The sequence below is a fragment of the Odontesthes bonariensis genome, chromosome 7 (genome assembly GCF_027942865.1).
Source record: "Odontesthes bonariensis isolate fOdoBon6 chromosome 7, fOdoBon6.hap1, whole genome shotgun sequence".
NCBI lineage: Eukaryota > Metazoa > Chordata > Actinopteri > Atheriniformes > Atherinopsidae > Odontesthes > Odontesthes bonariensis.
The window spans coordinates 3,584,606-3,602,058 of record NC_134512.1 but is presented as its reverse complement, the minus strand read 5'-3'; the positions used below and the strand labels follow the sequence as shown (position 1 = coordinate 3,602,058).

The window sequence follows — 17,453 nt, the reverse complement described above, 5'->3', positions numbered from 1 at the left end:
AGAATGACTGCATTTGGGATGCAATGCTAAAATCAAGATGAAGATATTAAATGAACACGGATCGTCGGTGAAGCATCCTTCAGAAATCATTGAACTTTGAGCAAGGTGTTGCAGTTTGAAGTTTGACGAAGACATATTGAAGGTTTTGTGCCTTACCTTGCTCATTGCAGCTGTGACATATTCTTAAACTGCATCTTTGGCTTTATTCAACATACTGTTCAGTCCACTTGAGTTTAGTCTGAGTTTATGTTAACTTTCTGTCACATCACATGCACACTTACACTCCTATCACCAAAATGAGAGATTTAAGGTATCACCTCTCTTGACCTGTTTAAGGCGAGACACGGCAGGCAAAAACAGTGATTTCATGCAGTGGTCAATTTTTAGATTTTGGGCCAGTCTACTCCTTCAATATGTGTTATTTCAAAACATAAATTAAAATGTTTATTTCATCACATTTTGTTTAATCGCGACAGTACGTTTCGCCCAAATTTACCAAAATGAATTTCCCTATTTAAATCTTTAAATGCTGTTTTCTCAAAATCAGTTTTTTGTATTTTTCCAGTATCAATATCTCAGCCTATGGAGCACCCACTAACACCAAACTTTCCAGTTATACACTTAGCAGTATTCTGAAGATATTTACAGAAGGATTTGTTGATAAATCATTCCTGGCCTGATTTATGTGACATTATAATAAAAAAATATGGCGAAAATTTATGTTTTTTAGGCTATGGACAGTATATTTTGATTTCCTAGGAAATGAAAGCAGATATCCTGAAATCCCTCTGTAATTTTCTTTTCATTTTGTGTGTAAACAAAATGAAAAAAGAATTTGCACCTGGCTTTATCATATGTTCAGATCTAGCTTCTGGAAATATATGCAAATGTGCGCATATTTAATGAGATAATGCATAATTTGCATAATTAAACATACACATTTCTAAAACTTGTAATATGTTTTTTTTTTCATACTTGTATAAGTAATCGACTGAGGAAGTTTCATGGTGATATCTATTATTTTAAAATATTACCCTATTCACCTGTAGTGTCTCGCCTTAAGAAGCAACTACTATTATTTACTTATCATATTGTAAATCTATGCTCTTATATACATATACCATTGTAACAGAATATTTTTGTGATATATTGATAATATTTTTATTTAGAACTATGAATAAGAACTTAATGAGACATCCCACTGAAAAACTACTAAGCCACAATTGAGAAGAGATTTCTGCCTCTATGAGTCGTTGAGGCATTCATTACACAGTCTCCATCAATGTGTTTTCTAATTTTCAACAGTAGAGGAGAATCTTAATCCCGGCTAAACATTGAAATGAATAGTTAGTGTTTATTTAATGCTGCACAAGCTGGTATGCTTTTAAATTGTGATGTGTTCATCTTTTGATGTACAAACCCAATTTCTAGAAAAGTAGGGGACATTTTCTAGACTGCAACAAAACTTCAGTCTTTGTCTTCAGAATTTGTTCAAACCCTTACTTAACATACACAGGTCCAAAAAAATGATTTTCATTCTCTTTACTGACCAACTTCACAGTTTTTAGAAGATATAAACTCATGATAAAAGAGCTGTTCGAGAAGCAAAGAAAGACAGAAAAGTTTATGGAATATGAAAGTGACAGCATTCTGGAAGATTCTACAATCATCATATAAATGGGTGAGACGTGAGGGTGCCAGGTTTGGGAATAAAAGGAGCATCCACCAAAGGCTCAGTCTTTCCACGCAATGATCAATCACAGCTTACCACTTTGTGCCAAACTCCGTCAGAGAATCCTCAATCACTAAAAAAATCTGGTCCTTCAACATCTTCAGTAAATAATAGAAAGATTCAGTGGGTCTCGGGAAATCTCAGGGTGTAAAGGACAAGGCCGGAAACCATTATTGGATGGTTGTGACCTTTGTGCCCTCAAGTAGCACTGCACAAGAAACCACAATGCCACCATAATCAATATGGCCCCGAGCAGTGGGCCTTGGAAAACCAGTGCAGTCCATAAATGTAACCTGAAACTGTGTTATGCAAAAAAGAAGAAACCCCACTGCGTTCTCAGGACATAAGCTCATCTCAAATGGACAGAAAGACAGTGGAAACGTGTTCTGTGGTCAGATGAGTCCACATCTCTGCTGCTTTTGGGAAAACTTGCTGCTTCTAGATGCCAAAGATGAGAAAGAGATTCCAGGCTCTTATATGTATAATGTATAAAGAAGTTGTTCTGTAAAGAGACTAAAAACATTTCTCTGATCTTGTGTCTGTTAAATAATGGATTAAATGAATGAACTAATTACTGTTTGAATTTTTGGTTGCCTATCAGAAAACTTTTTCTGGATATGGTGTTTATAGCTACATATCATTTACATATACTGCTTTTATAAAGATGTTACCACAGATTTAGGTTTAGAGAGAAATCAAGAAAATCTTTAACTGAACAAAACAAAGATTTCAACTTGTATTGCCTTATATGTGCAGTTTTAACAGAGCTAAAAAAAAACTGCACAAATCTCGAAGCTTGGCAGCCGATGGCTCTGTGCCGGCATTTCAAATAAATGAATGGAAACTTTTGATAGAGTTAAAGAGAATCTGTTGAGTAAAATCCACTCTTTCACTGAACGAAACTGGAATGACAAACACTGATTTACACTGAACCCCCCCCCCCCCCCACACACACACACACACACACCTTCTTACTAGTTTCCCCTGTTAAAACACATATGGAGAAACAAACAGGGTAACCTTGGTGAGGTAGCGACCCAACAGGGTGTTACGCTCCAGCTCGCTCATCTCCACTTCGGCCTCCAGTGTGGCTGGACCCTTGATAGGAGTGACCACGAGAAGAGTGCCAGTCTGTCTACCTGAGCGCTGCACGCTGAAATGACCCCGGCCACGGCCACCAGCTAGACCAAATCGCAGTGTGTCACCCAGTACACGAGCTGCAGACACCCGGAAGAGGACGCGAGGGGCAGACATGTTGGAAACCACAGCGAGGAAGTGGAAGGAGATGGAGTTTGGTGCTTGGGTGCATGCTTTGTCTCCCAGCATGCATGGGTTCCTCTCACAGCGCCTGAAGAAACACAAAGGGGGGGCTTGGCTCAGTCACTCCCAGTGATCTACAAGCCTGCTACTAACATATTCTCAAATAAATATATAAACTCATGTCTAAATGATTATTTTCAGTGATTGTTTTGTAATGCGCAGCTCACATATTACACATAATGATTCTCCTACTTTCACTTTTTACAATATTGTCACTTGTGATCAGTTGGATAAGATATTAAAATACTTGACTGGGGTTTGCTATCATGTCATGTGAGTGTTGCACTATACATAACTCTCAATATAAAGTGTTGCTATCTCATCATTTTTGAGCATTTATTATGATTCTACTAGGTTCTATGTCCTATTGGCAAAAGTAGTTATTACACATTTGACTGAGGCTGGGCTGATTGTCCAGTACCTTAGCAGAAGAGAAAAAGGGTTAGTATACAGTGACATACATATTTCATGTTTTCTTACATCAATCCATTTTCTTAACCAGCTTTCTCAAATTCACAGTCACAGGAGAGCTGGTGCCTATCCCAACCATGGGAGGCAAGGTAAACCCTGGACCGGTCGCCAGTCCATCACAGAGTCAACACAGAGACAAACAAAACGAACAACTGTGGCGTGCACATCCACACTCACCCATACGGTCAATCACAAATCAACCTAACATGCAACTTTGGGAGGAAACCATTATCCTGTGAAAGAACCAACACACACCACCAAGAGGCCCAAACCAAGATCTGAAAGTTTGGATTAAAACAAAAAGAAGCCATAAATTAACCAGATTCTGTTGGTATATGTGGGCTCAGAGGACTCTGGGATGGATGTTCTCAGACAATCATTATTCAAGATCTGTTTTTAGAAAAAACACTTTGTGCTCAAGACCAAAGACTAAATATAAAACAGAACATACTTGTTTATTAATCCACTACTACAGAGCTGAAGAGGTGAACTTGAGGCACTCAATTGTTTGATCACTGTGCTGTGCAGGTGATATTAGGTCCTTTCCATTATGTTGCGCAGGATTCTTCTTTGTTCAATCAGTTCAGAGGGTTCCAGGGCAGTCCCAGCACAAAACCAGCCTCCTCTATCAGTTTGTTCAGTTGAGTCATTTGCTCTGCTGTTGCCCCAACAGATGGCTGGAAAAATGATTTCACTACAATCACAAACTTATAGAAGATATAGAAAATATTGCTGCAAACATTGAAGATCTAAGGTTCATAGAGCCTGCTATGTCCCTTGTTGTGGACATTTTCAGTGTAGCATCTCTCATTCAGTCTGTTGTCCAAGTGAACACTGGCTATCTGCAGTGCTCCACTACCTCCACCTCTTCTCCTGGAGTGGATACAGTGTTCAGCTTATTCCCATTACTCTGAACATCCACAATAAAATCCTTTTCCTTGTCACAAAGCAGGTGACAACTTGTAAGTACTCAGCCTCTTGTCCATCACTGACAAATCCTACAATTGCAGAGTCATCTGTGTATTTCTACAGATAACAGGACTTTGAGTTGCACTGGAAGTCTGAAATGTACAGAGGTAAGAGAAACAGTGAGAGTCCAGCCCCACATAGTTCCCCTGTGCTGCTGGCCACCTTCTCAGAAACACAACCCTTCAGTCTCACAAACTGTGGTCTGTTTGTCGGGTATCCAAGTGGTTGTGGAGGAACCCATTTGGATTTGCAGAATCTCCTCACACAGCACTGCAGGCACCGTGGCATTAAACTAGACAAGCATCAAACTACATAGATGGGAGTAGGATCACTGAAGAAATTAGACCATTTCAACTGCATGAAAGGTGAAAGGGATCTGACAGAATCCCACATGACACTGTAGAGGTGCAACATGAAAGCTGTGGGTCCAGGGAGGCTGTGCAAGTTCAGTTCATTGGCTCCATCCAGACACCCACCAATATGATCCCCCTTCTTCTTAAAGCCATTTCCTAAAGACCTTTTTCATCCCTGACCACACATCATGGAACTCAATCTGCTGGAGCTGGTTTTGAATTTTTTTCTGTGTACTTTTTGGCTTCTTTTTCAGCTGTTTCTGAATACTACTCAATAGCTTCCTGTCTTGCTCCCTGTAGGGCTTACTTTTATGTTTAGCAGCTCCTTCAGGTCACTGCTGCTCCTAGGCCTATGGAGAAGCACCTCAATGTCTTTATGGGAATAGTGTTCTCCATATGTACTCTGTCGCACACTCGGTCATAACATTGATTTCATTTACATTTGACTCAGAGAATGTATCCCAGTCTATGGCCTCAGAGCAGCCCTCCAGAGTTTATTCGGCTTCCTTTTTAGTCACAGGATGCTGCTGAATAATGGAGTTCATTTGTTGAGGTGAAAAATATCGGATTATAATGAATTTTTCTCAATGGCGTATGGGTAGAGGTGGAGTGGTCCACCCCTGGTGGTCTCCACCCAAATGCTCCACCCCTGGTGATGAAATCTCCAGGGATTTTGTAATCTGGCTATTACTGAGCTGATGAAAACACATGCAGCATCGGTAGTGACCGATGGTAAGATCTACACAAAATGGCATCTGAACTCTCTTGGTAGATAATATGGAACTCATTGGGAACTTAAATCTAACAGATAAATATTTGGGGCGCATACATGCTCCTTCAAAGTAACATCATCCATCATCTGTTGTCAACAAACACAGTAGTCCTTCCTTCCTTTCTGTTATCACCGGTGGAACTGAATGACTACAGACCGGTGGCTTTGACATCTCACATAGTGGAGACCTTGGAGCGGCTCCTTGTCCATCGCATGAGATTGCAGGTTGCTGAGGCTCTATATCCCCTCCATTTTGCCTACCAGAAACACATAGGAGTGGAAGATGCGATTCTGTACATGTTGCATTGGGCATAAGGCTTATTTAGATGTGCCTGGTTCAAGTCATGTTCTTTGACTTCATACCATACTGAAAGACAAGCTTCTAGGTATGGGTGTGGCCCCCTCCCTGACGTCATGGATTCCAGACTGACTGTCAGGATGTGGAAATGTGTTTCTGGAACACTGGAATGCAGTACTGGGGCTCTGCAGGGTACTGTTTTGTTTCCTTTTCTTTTCACCCTGTACAAATTCAGGTACAACTCAGAGTCCTGTCACATTCAGAAGTATTCTGATGATACGGCTGTTGTGGCATGTGTGTATGGTGGACAGGAGAAGGAGTACAGGGGCCTTGTGGAGTCCTTCTATGGCTGGACCAAAAATAACTGTTTTCTCCAGAACACTGCCAAGACCAAGGAGCTGGTGGTGGACTTCAGGAGATCCTAAACCAGTCAGTCTGCATTGATGGAGGGGAGATAGAGACTGTTCAGACCTGCAAATACCTGGGGGTGGTGCTGGATAATAAACTGGAGTGGTCTGCCAACATAGAAGCAGTGTACAGGAGGGGCCAGAGCCGTCTCTTTTTCCTGAGATGGCTCAGGTCCTTAAATGTCTGCAGTGACATGATGTGCATGTTTTATCACACTATCATTGAGAGTGCACTGTTCTATGCTGTTGTCAGCTGGGGGAGTTGCACTAGAGACACAAACTGTAAGCGCCTGGACAAACTGATGAAAAAGGCTGGTTCTGTTGTAGGCAGAAGGCTGGACCCTCTCAGTGCTGTGGAGGAGCAGCGGATGAGGAGGAAGATATATTTTTTGATGGTGACCAATAAACACCCCCTCCACAGAAAATGAAGAATCTTCCTCACACATCAGAGTAAGTCATGGAGTTCCTCAGGGTTCTGTGCTTGGACCGATTCTTTTCACTTTATACATGCTTCCATTAGGTAACATTATTAGACAGCATGGCATAAATTTCCATTGCTATGCTGATGATACTCAGCTGTACTTATCTATAAAACCAGATGAACCCAATAGGTTGGTCAGACTACAAGCATGTCTTAAAGACATAAAGACCTGGATGACTCAGAACTGTCTGCTTCTAAATTCAGACAAAACTGAAGTCATTATCTTTGGACCTGAGCGTTTCAGGGAGAAATTGTCTAGCTATATAGTTACTCTAGATGGTATTTCCTTGGCTTCTAGTTCTACAGTGAGGAACCTTGGAGTTATTTTTTAACCAGGATCTGTCATTTGACTCACATATAAAACAGGTTTCTAGGACTGCCTTCTTTCATCTTCGTAATATTGTTAAAATCAGGACGAATACTGTCTGAGAGTGATGCAGAAAAACTGCTCCATGCATGTACTCCATGTAATTCTTTATTTATGGGCTGTCCCACATATTCTCTGAAAAGCCTCCAGCTGATCCAAAATGCTGCAGCCAGAGTTCTGATGAGAACTAACACGAGAGATCATATTTCTCCAGTTTTAGCTTCTCTTCATTGGCTCCCTGTTAAATTCAGAATAGAATTTAAGATTCTTCTCCTTACATATAAAGCTCTTAATGACCGAGCTCCATCATATCTTAAAGATCTCATTGTAAGATATTTTCCTAACAGAGCACTTCGTTCCCAAACTGCAGGTTTACTTGAGGTTCCCAGAGTTTCTAAAAGTAGAATGGTAGGCAGAGCCTTCAGTTATCAGGCCCCCTCTCTGTGGAACCAGCTGCCAGTTTGGGAGGCAGAGCCTTCAGTTATCAGGCCCCCTCTCTGTGGAACCAGCTGCCAGTTTGGGAGGCAGAGCCTTCAGTTATCAGGCCCCTTTCCGTGGAATCAGCTGCCAGTTTGGGAGGCAGAGCCTTCAGTTATCAGGCTCCTCTCTGTGGAACCAGCTACCAGTTTGGGAGGCAGAGCCTTCAGTTATCAGGCCCCTCTCTGTGGAACCAGCTGCCAGTTTGGGAGGCAGAGCCTTCAGTTATCAGGCCCCTCTCTGTGGAACCAGCTGGCAGTTCGGGAGGCAGAGCCTTCAGTTATCAGGCCCCTCTCTGTGGAACCAGCTGCCAGTTTGGGAGGCAGAGCCTTCAGTTATCAGGCCCCTCTCTGTGGAACCAGCTCCCAGTTTGGGAGGCAGAGCCTTCAGTTATCAGGCCTCCTCTCTGTGGAACCAGCTGGCAGTTCGGGAGGCAGAGCCTTCAGTTATCAGGCCTCCTCTCTGTGGAACCAGCTACCAGTTTGGGAGGCAGAGCCTTCAGTTATCAGGCCCCTCTCTGTGGAACCAGCTCCCAGTTTGGGAGGCAGAGCCTTCAGTTATCAGGCTCCTCTCTGTGGAACCAGCTGCCAGTTTGGGAGGCAGAGCCTTCAGTTATCAGGCCCCTCTCTGTGGAACCAGCTACCAGTTTGGGAGGCAGAGCCTTCAGTTATCAAGCCCCTCTCCGTGGAACCAGCTCCCAGTTTGGGAGGCAGAGCCTTCAGTTATCAGGCCCCTTTCCGTGGAACCAGCTGCCAGTTTGGGAGGCAGAGCCTTCAGTTATCAGGCCCCTCTCTGTGGAACCAGCTGCCAGTTTGGGAGGCAGAGCCTTCAGATATCAGGCCCCTCTCTGTGAAACCAGCTGCCGCTTTGGCTTCAGGAAGCAGACACCCTGTCTACCTTTAATAAAATTAGATTTATTGTCATGTACAGTCATACATGAAATTTCTCCTCCGCTTTTAAGCAATCTAGGTTGGCACATGTGCACACACATGTACAGGGTTACACACTCATAGACTGGAGCGGTGGGCAACCATTCACAGCGCCCAGCGATCCTTGCTCAAGGGCACCTCGGCTTTGGGAAGGAGGTGGACTGACACTCCTACAGCTGTCAGTTTCACCAATTTTTGAGTGGCAAGAGGAATAGAACCGCCAACCTTCTGGTTATTGGATGACCCACTCTAACCACTGAGCCACGGTCGTCGTATTTTTTGTTCTATTATATAATCATTGAAAATATTTTAATTGAGCTACATGACAACTTGAATTTCCCCCACGGTGGATAAATAAAGTATTTTCTATTTCTATTTCTATTGTTCTCTGTGCCCATATAATCTAAAAGGAGAGTGAAATACATAACTGCATTGTCATATGTGTGCTGTACCCTTGTCAGCATTCCCCATCAAGGGAAGAAAAACTTTAAACTTCCTCTTCTTTTCTCTCCATCTCACTCCTGTCTTAGATGTGAGAGTCTCCTCTTCAACATCTATGATTCCAGATCTTATTACAGGTATCTGTTTTTTTTTTTTTTAAAGCTAAGTCTGCTGTTATTGCATGTAAGCAACTCTTCCATTGGCATGGTTACTCATCCTACCAGATGCCAAATGTCAGAAATACCAGAAGAAATTATTCCAGCCAGACCGTCTAAACCAGCATGTCATATCTTTAGAAAGTTTGTGTTTTAACAGAAAAAAAGCTTCATAGAAGATGTCAAGATAATAGAAGACTTAATTGAGATTTGAAAAAAAAAAAAACTAAATGCTTACTTTGATACCGTGGCTGAGAACCTGACCTGTCTCTAGTTGGAAACGTGTGGAGAATTGTGGAACAAAAAATGCGATAATGACCCTGTACTTTTGCACGTGCAGGAAGAACAGAAAAAAAACAAAAACATCTGAAATGCTCCATGCAGTACAAAACGTCTTTTAAGTGTTGTGACAGTATATAGTAACATAACAAGGTGGTAAAAATTCTACTGTCCAAACTCGTTTGGAAATGTATTGCAGGCCTGATTTTTTTTACTGATAAAGGAAGGACAAAAAGTATTAAATATCTCTGTTTCATTCTTTTTTTTTTCTTTATCTGATTTATGGGGTGACTGGGTCTGGGTCTGGGACTTGCTGTCCTCTGGCCTGCTTGTGCTGTTCCTCCTGGGGCGCTTGGCCAGGAGCACCGGGGCATGTGCTGGCCCACCATGTTTGGCTGTATGGGGCGCCTGGCCCTCTCGGGTAATGAGCGGGGCCTCTAACGGGGGGTTTAGGGGCGCTCGGGCTTGCGGGATCTGGTTCCAGCACACGGCCCATGTCTGGGGGGTGGGGGCCTGGCGGGGCCGGTGGGCTGTCGCCTCTGGTTCTCGGGGGGCCTCTGCCCTATGCTTGTGTGGGCTCTGTCCGGGGGCTTCCTCTGCAGTCTTCTGGGTGGATGCGTGGTTGTCCCTGCGGTGGGCTTCCGGGGTTCTGTGCTCCGTGGGGGCTGCTGGTGGCCTGGGTCTTGGGGCCCTCTCTGCCTGCTTCTGATTGCTGGGGGGGAGGGGCTGTGGACCGTGGCCCTATACACTTATACACTCATAACTAAGCACGGTCATCATGTGAGACCTGTGCCATGTGTAACGCATGTTCATGCACACACTCACACATTCATTAGCCCAGTAGCATGCTCGCTAAGCAGTTGATGTGTTGTCCTGTGGTTTGAGGTTATCCATATCCACAGTTTTGTTGTATGTGATTGCTGCTACTTGTGCTTTTCTGTTTTTTTGTGTGTTTGTTCTCTTCTCTCTGCTTCCAGGTGCTCCTGGTGCCTCTAAGGCTGGATTCCCCACAGAGGCTGTGGATTTCTGACCCAAAAAAACAACTTTCTTTTAACTATGTGGTTACGGTTATCACTGGGGTTTTCGCAGGACTCTGTGCTTGTTTAGTTATGCCAGAGTGACAAACCTCTGGATGGTTTAGAACTAATAACTGCCTTCTGACAATGACATACTATTCTTTGAAACAGATACCGCGAGGTGAGAGGTATATGATACTGTCTATGTTCTATGGGATATATATGAGTGTGCCCATGTTCACAAATTTACTGGCTGCATTTTTGGCAGTTTCCTCAATCAATTTTACATTCAGTTAATTCAGAAAGAAAAATGTGTATTTGTTTCTATCTAATGTGAAAGTTGGAATTTCTTTTTTTCTAAGCACTTCCATGAGGACTCTGCCAATGCCAACCTTCCATTATTCTATTTTCCTTTCGCAATTATGACTTCAGATCTTCTTTGGTAGATATTTTTAGTTAACCATGAAGCTTGACAGACTTGGACTGGCATGGTTGAAATGCTCTGCTAGAAAATCCATACAAAACAACAGTGTCCTCTCTGCGTATCAGTCGTATGATTCAGCTGTAGGAATAAATCAAAACTTTGAAAGGGGTAAACAAGTTCAGCACCATGAAGATGTTTCACGCCTCCTGACCAGTCAAGATTACTGGAGCCTAAAATTCTGCAGTTCATATCAAGCCAAACCTCAAGTCTCAGCCCAGTTTTTGTTAGAGGGCAGCTAAATGATGGGTGTAGAAGGGAAGTGGTTGACAAGCAGGTTCAGCTCATTGTTTTCAAAATCATTGTCCTCTGAGGTGAGAGGTTTTTGGTTTTCTTTGTCTCATCTACCTAATTTGCATTCCTTTTCAACTTGATTTGTTTGTTGTTTCGCTGTGCTGTTGAGATGTGATTTAATTTTTCATTTTTTCAAAGCAGTTAGCCTGTTAGCCTCTTATTACATTATAAGCATTGTTTACAGGCTCAATGGGCAATTTGATCATAGAGCTTCATGGACTAAATCAGTGTTGTCAATGTTGAATGGGTTGTTGTTTCATTTGTTATATTTTACATTTGTATTAACTGTATTAGCTAATCTATTACCAATATTGGTCTTTAATCGTTATCAAAAACCTGTAAAAACTGACAGTAAACAGCTACAGTTCTGCTTTAGTGCTGAATGTTAATATGCTAAATTGAGATGCACGAGCTGAAAAGCAAGCCTTGTACACACTTGCATGCTAAAGTTTTTCAGTACAAACCTGTTAGCCTGACATCTATATCAAAGTTTTAAGCTCAAAGTAAATTACAATAAATTTAGTAGAACTTGGTTTGAGTTGTGTTGACTAATTTGTGCAGGATTGTGCATTGCCCCTTCTCTAAAAGGCAATATTCTAAAAAGCCCACGCCTGCTTGGTAGATTATTTGTTATATCCACAGATTGACTATTTACCTCACAGAAAACATGGTGTAAGTATCTGAAACGTGATCTTTTGCTAACAACAGTAGCATTTCAGCTGAAGTGGCATCATTTTACAGTGCTACTCTGACTTTCAGTGTGGTAAATATTGCACAGAGTGGAGAAGAATGCACAACATATGGTGATCCTAGTTATATTTAACAGCTTTAGTTTTTTATTTCCTGATGTTAATTCTCCATCAATTCTTTGCAATAGCCAAGGTGCAGAATTACGAGGAAGAAAATCCTCATAAACTCTAGACATAATGTCCAAAAATGTGGTGCAGAGATATAAATTCCTGCAATGCTGACACAAATGTGATACAAAAGGTCAAAAAGAAATGAACCACTTAGAAAAACGCTGCAGGCAGAGGGATGGAAATTGAAGGGGAAGATACATGAGTGCTTTATACTCTTACATGGGAGACGTTTTGATGTACGTTGCATTTTTCATGTGAGGACACTCCACCATCACACACTGGAATCCTCCGAAGGTGTTCACACACAACCGGTCCGCTGTGCAGTTGTGTGTCTGGTTTTCACACTCGTCAATGTCTGAATGCGAAAGGTCAGAGGTGAGAGTTACAGCTGCAAAATCACATCTCTGCTTTACTTTTCCCTTAACAGGTAGGATGGCCTCTGAGATCTCACCTGTGCAGCTGCGACCGTCTCTGGCCAGGCTGTAACCGTACGGGCAGATGCAGTGGAAACTGCCGGGCGTGTTTACACATTGATGGATGCAGAGCCGGCCAGGCTGACCAAGGGGAAAAAGATGACACTCGTCGATATCTGAAACAGAGACAGAAACAGTTTTTTACTTTACTGTATCGTGTATGATATTCTGATGGACAGACAAATCAAGCAATCTGCCTTTTTCATTTCTTCTTAATATTCTATTTACTAGAATGAATAACCAAGATTATAAAAGTTATCAATAAGAACACAAATATTTAGTTGCAGGTAGTATACTAAAATACAATTTTTTTAAAAAATCTGCCATTGGCAATATTGATCACCTGTGCAGATGTTGTTGTCGCGGCCTGATATGGTGAAACCTACATCACAGGTGCAGCGGGTTGAGCCCAGGAAGTGTGTGCAGTTTGAGGGTCGGATAGAGGAGAAGGGGGAAGATGACGTGGGTAATGAAACGGAGCTGGGAGAAGGTGAAGACACAGAGGAGGATGAGGATCCTGACAGGGCAGCAGAGATTGGGAAGGAGGAAGCAGATGAAGAAAAGGAGGCCATGTTGGAGGTGCTGTTGAGGCCTGGAAAGAAAGAAAGTGGTAAAAAAAAAAGGCTGTACCACCATCATGGTTGTCCTGTTCCCCAATGTAGAACTCACGTCTACACATGGGCTGCTGGCCGCTCCACTTCAGAGACTCAAGACAAATCCGGGTCCTTGGGCCAATTAGCTCATATCTGGGCTTGCAGAGGAAGTGGACCTCATGCCCAACTCCAAACACTCTGCCCAGTCTGCGGCCGTGAGCCGGGGGTTCAGGTTTGGGGCAGGATGCTGGAAGCCCACAGTGACAGATTTAGGTCATCATGCTCATTTCTCCATTAAACCAAGTCTATCCCTGTCATTATCTTCTGTAACACTTTATGAAGCCGTCTGTCTGATATTCACTCCATACAAACCAAGTTGGGTTTTTTTTAGCAGTAAGTGAACCCTTTCAGGAGCTCAAACTGTTAGAGATGATTGTGTTTTTCTGTCTTTTCATCAGTAAGTCTTTTATACACTCCCTGGTGAAGATGTTTTCTTTCGGGGGACATTACAGCTGCAGAAAGCACCCTCACCATTTTTGCCTGTTTTAAAGAAGGCCATGGTGCTGTTGTGAAGAGCACCTATCTTCTTCCTGAGGGAGCGCAGGCCCTGCTGGTATGAAGTCTCATGTAGTGCCAGCATCTTCTCCACCTGCCGCAGTGAGTTCAGTAGATCGTGTGTGGAGGGGCACTCCTGGTCAGGACGAGCACACGTTAGAGGGCTCATTAAGCTGCTGCTGCATTGCAACAAGGGCACATGGCAAACCTGCAGTGAGAGGATTGTCTCATGCCAACAATGGCACTTTTCAATTTATTTGCATATGACCTCCTTGTACGTCTATGTCTGAAACCGTTTAGGTACAATTTATGTATGACTGCACTTCATGTGGCAGCTTGGTGACACACACCCAGTTTTTGAAGGATCAATCTACATTATTCCACAACTTCAGAGCCGTCAGATTAACGTGTTTTGTCAGGCGAGTCTTAGTTCTCAGAGTACAGGGTAATTTGAAATACAGTAAATATGCTTACGTACAGGGATTGTCAAGAGGAAAGAGGAGTACTTCAGACTATACTAACTGTCCATCTTCAGCATGTTTCAGGCGTGAGACTGTTACATAAAGGTGAGGTTTTAAGATCCACAGTAACACCTAGGTGGAAACTGGATCAGAGCCAGCTGCTGACCTCACACCGTTAGATGAAACACAGTAAAACAGATAAGTGCAGCTGTATCATGAACCTCTGCTTTTGTTTTTATTGTTTGGAGTCGTTTCTCTGCAGCCAGTGATGAAACAGTGTGAACTTGAACTTAACAAGCTTTGCTTGTAAGTCTGCACAAACGATACGTTTATATATATACATATATATATATATATATGTAAAAATATATGTGTGTGTGTATCAGATGTGCTGAGGGTGGTAAAGTTCTATGTTCTACAACTGGAAAAACGAGAAAGAACCAAAAAGATGAAAATGAATAATTAAAAGGGTTAAAAGTTCTGGTGAGTAGATACTTAAGTTTCCATTCAAACATCTCTCCATTCAAATTTCTTCCACTTTCTTTATTTTCTGCTTATTTTTAATGTTTAGCTTTCAATTTTCACACTCTTTACCAAAGTTTCCATGCAGAACATGAGCTTTGTCACACAGATGTTTCTTTTATTTTTTTCTTCCAGAAATGCTATATTTCAACTGTCATAGCATTATATTAACATGTAGTGAAAATGAATATTTTAATCTCAAGATGACCCTCTCTTTAGAGAGATTAAAGTCACATTGGAAAGAAAAGGAAGAAAACCCTTTTTGTGTTTGTAATTTTACTTACTGTCCCAGCAAAGCTCATTGATTAAACAAATTCATATTGTACAAATTCCGATTTGTCAAGAGTAGAACAGCCCTTTAAGATTTTTCTTCTGCAGTCATGTACAAATGATGCATCCTATTTGTGATTAGTTAGGCAAAGTAAAATCCATTTCAGACCATCAATAGAAATTATTCTAATTCTATAGTGTTAAAGACATAAATGTAATCATGCTTCGAGAAATGCAAGTTTATCAATTTCATCAGAAGAAACATTTTGCATAAAAAAAGGCAAAATCTACTTGTCCACAGCTTGTCTTTTGAGTAAACATGTTACAAGAGGTTCAAATACAATCCACCATAGGTCTTTCCCTCAGATCATTACATTTAAACTATTTCTGAAGGCCCAAAGACATGAGTTCATTTGAAAAATTAAAATGTTTGCTTTATATGCACCCTACTCACCTGAGCACAAGATACTGCAATCTCATGGAGACTCATCATTAACATAATTACCCCAATGGCCTTCATAGTTGACAAAAGCTCCATCTTCATCCTCACAAACCTGCTCCTGAAGAACTCTGCAGTCTAAAGATCAGCTTTGCGTCTTAAGCTCCTGAACTGCTTCCCCCCAAATTGCCGTTTCCTTTCGAGAGCTCTTGCCAAATTTCTGCTCTACACACTTACAGCCATCCTCCACCTCCACCCACCTCCCTGTCAGACATCTTAGATTTGGGAGGAGGATAAAGAAAAGGAAGAGAATAGCAGCAACCACATCTGAAACATGCTTTCACATCTTTTTTGATCCATAAACATCTCCAGAAATAGACTTTCAAATTATAAGGACAAGTCAGCTGCAGTGGTGGCCTTTCATCATCACCCGCAAAACAATGCAGCTACATTTTGATGACTATTTCGCTTTCCAGCTCTGGAATGTGACTTCTGCTCTAATTACAGCAACTATAAAATCTCAGTTTAATTCAAACTTAAACTTTCTTTCCAGAAGGATCATGTATTGTGGCTCTTTAATGACAAGGCAGTCTACTTAGCCACTCAAAGTGCTTTGACACTACAAGTCCTATTGACAAATACACAACACATCTTAGCATATACAATGTTACAGACGGAGCTTTTTTCCCTTTCACAAACATGAACACTTTGACATGTGATCCAAGGAAGCTGGGAGTCAAACCACCAACCTCCGATTAGCAGACGGCTGCTCTTCCTCCTTAGCTAAAGTCAGCCCATTACTTCAACAGACAAAAAAACTGCAAGGTTTCTGGAAGAAATGTTAGAAAAGACTGAAATAAAATGTCCTATAATATCCTGCAGCTTCAGCAGGTTTAAACTTTAACTGATTTAAAAGTAATACATAGTAAAAGTAGGATAGTGGCAGAGTTTGAGTACACAGTGTAATCTCAAATGGACATGAATACTTTAAAAGAAAAGTACATCAGGGATTTGCATATCTGTCTTGCACCAAATGTTCTCCAAGATTTCTTCGTCTGAGTCTTGGTTTTCTGTTGTGGACCAAGGTCACTCAGGTCTCTGCACCTATAAACTAATCATACTTCTGGACAAAGTTATGAGCCATGTCCCATCCTTGTTTGTAAAGACTAAGCCTTTGATGGATGCTCCTTTTATACCCAATCCCAATCCCCTCACCTGTCACCAATTAACAAGATGACTGTTTGAATCTTCCTCTCCCAAATTTTTAAAAAGTTATTCAATGAAGAGAGTGGAAATAATTTGTACTTATTTCAGTGAACTTTAAAAAAAATAATTATAGTAAGTTTTTGCTGCATTTAGAGTCTTTACCATCTTTTAAAGAAAGTTGGTTTCTATCTAACAACAAAATGTGGAAAACTTGAGTGTCTGAAAGCTCTAAGACAGAAATCTACCCTGAGGTGTGTCTTATAGGATCTAGGGATGACAATATTGGTTTCGTTTGTCCATTAGGCCAACACTTAGGTCCGAGCTAAAATATCCCAACAGCTTTACTCCATAGAACAGACTGCTATGGATAGTAAGTGAAATGAGGGGGAACTATCAGAAATACTAAAGCAGCTACTTTAATCACAATCTATGGTCCATCCTCAGAAACAAAGCTAACAGCTGGTTCCTGGCATTTTGAAAAATCTATTGCTGCTTTTTCTTATAATATTGTAGAACTCTTAAAGGCGGGGTAGGGGATCTTTTTCTGGAACATTTTTTTACATATTGCTTGAAATACTCTTCACACCCCCATTGCAACCAATTAATTAAAAGTTTTGACACAAAAATGAAAAGTTTTAGTGGCCTCTAGAACGTACAATCTAGGAAAAACAGTATCCAATCATTGTGAACGGACCGTTCACAATGATTGGATTCTGATGCCGTCTATCAAACTGCAATCTGCTCCTCCCTCCCCCTCCTTCCCCCTGTGCGCGTACCCTGCTCCGTGAACGAATTACGCGTCCAGAAGCTTGACAGGAAGCTAAACTAGAGC

At 41.7% G+C, this 17,453-nt stretch overlaps 1 protein-coding gene across 1 annotated transcript; it reads right to left on the bottom strand.

The window, feature by feature from the left end:
- Nucleotides 1-2,719: 2,719 nt before the first annotated feature.
- Nucleotides 2,720-15,520, bottom strand: LOC142384582 (fibulin-7-like). Its single transcript, XM_075470878.1, has 7 exons — nucleotides 15,431-15,520; nucleotides 13,700-13,859; nucleotides 13,245-13,415; nucleotides 12,919-13,167; nucleotides 12,554-12,691; nucleotides 12,322-12,457; nucleotides 2,720-3,080 (listed from the first exon to the last, which is right to left on the bottom strand). The coding sequence occupies exons 1-7, from the start codon at nucleotides 15,518-15,520 to the stop codon at nucleotides 2,720-2,722; spliced, it is 1,305 nt and encodes a 434-aa protein (XP_075326993.1).
- Between the last annotated feature and the right edge of the window lie 1,933 nt (nucleotides 15,521-17,453).

What these genes read in the sequence shown, in the direction of transcription:
- LOC142384582 (XM_075470878.1), bottom strand. Translation starts at nt 15,520, where the DNA reads ATGAAGATGGAGCTTTTGTCAACTATGAAGGCCATTGGGGTAATTATG. An exon ending in CTTTAAAACAGGCAAAAATG is followed by an intron (nt 13,416 to 13,699) that starts GTGAGGGTGCTT and finishes GTGGGCTTCCAG; the next exon opens with CATCCTGCCCCAAACCTGAA. An exon ending in CCAGCAGCCCATGTGTAGAC is followed by an intron (nt 13,168 to 13,244) that starts GTGAGTTCTACA and finishes CTTTCTTTCCAG; the next exon opens with GCCTCAACAGCACCTCCAAC.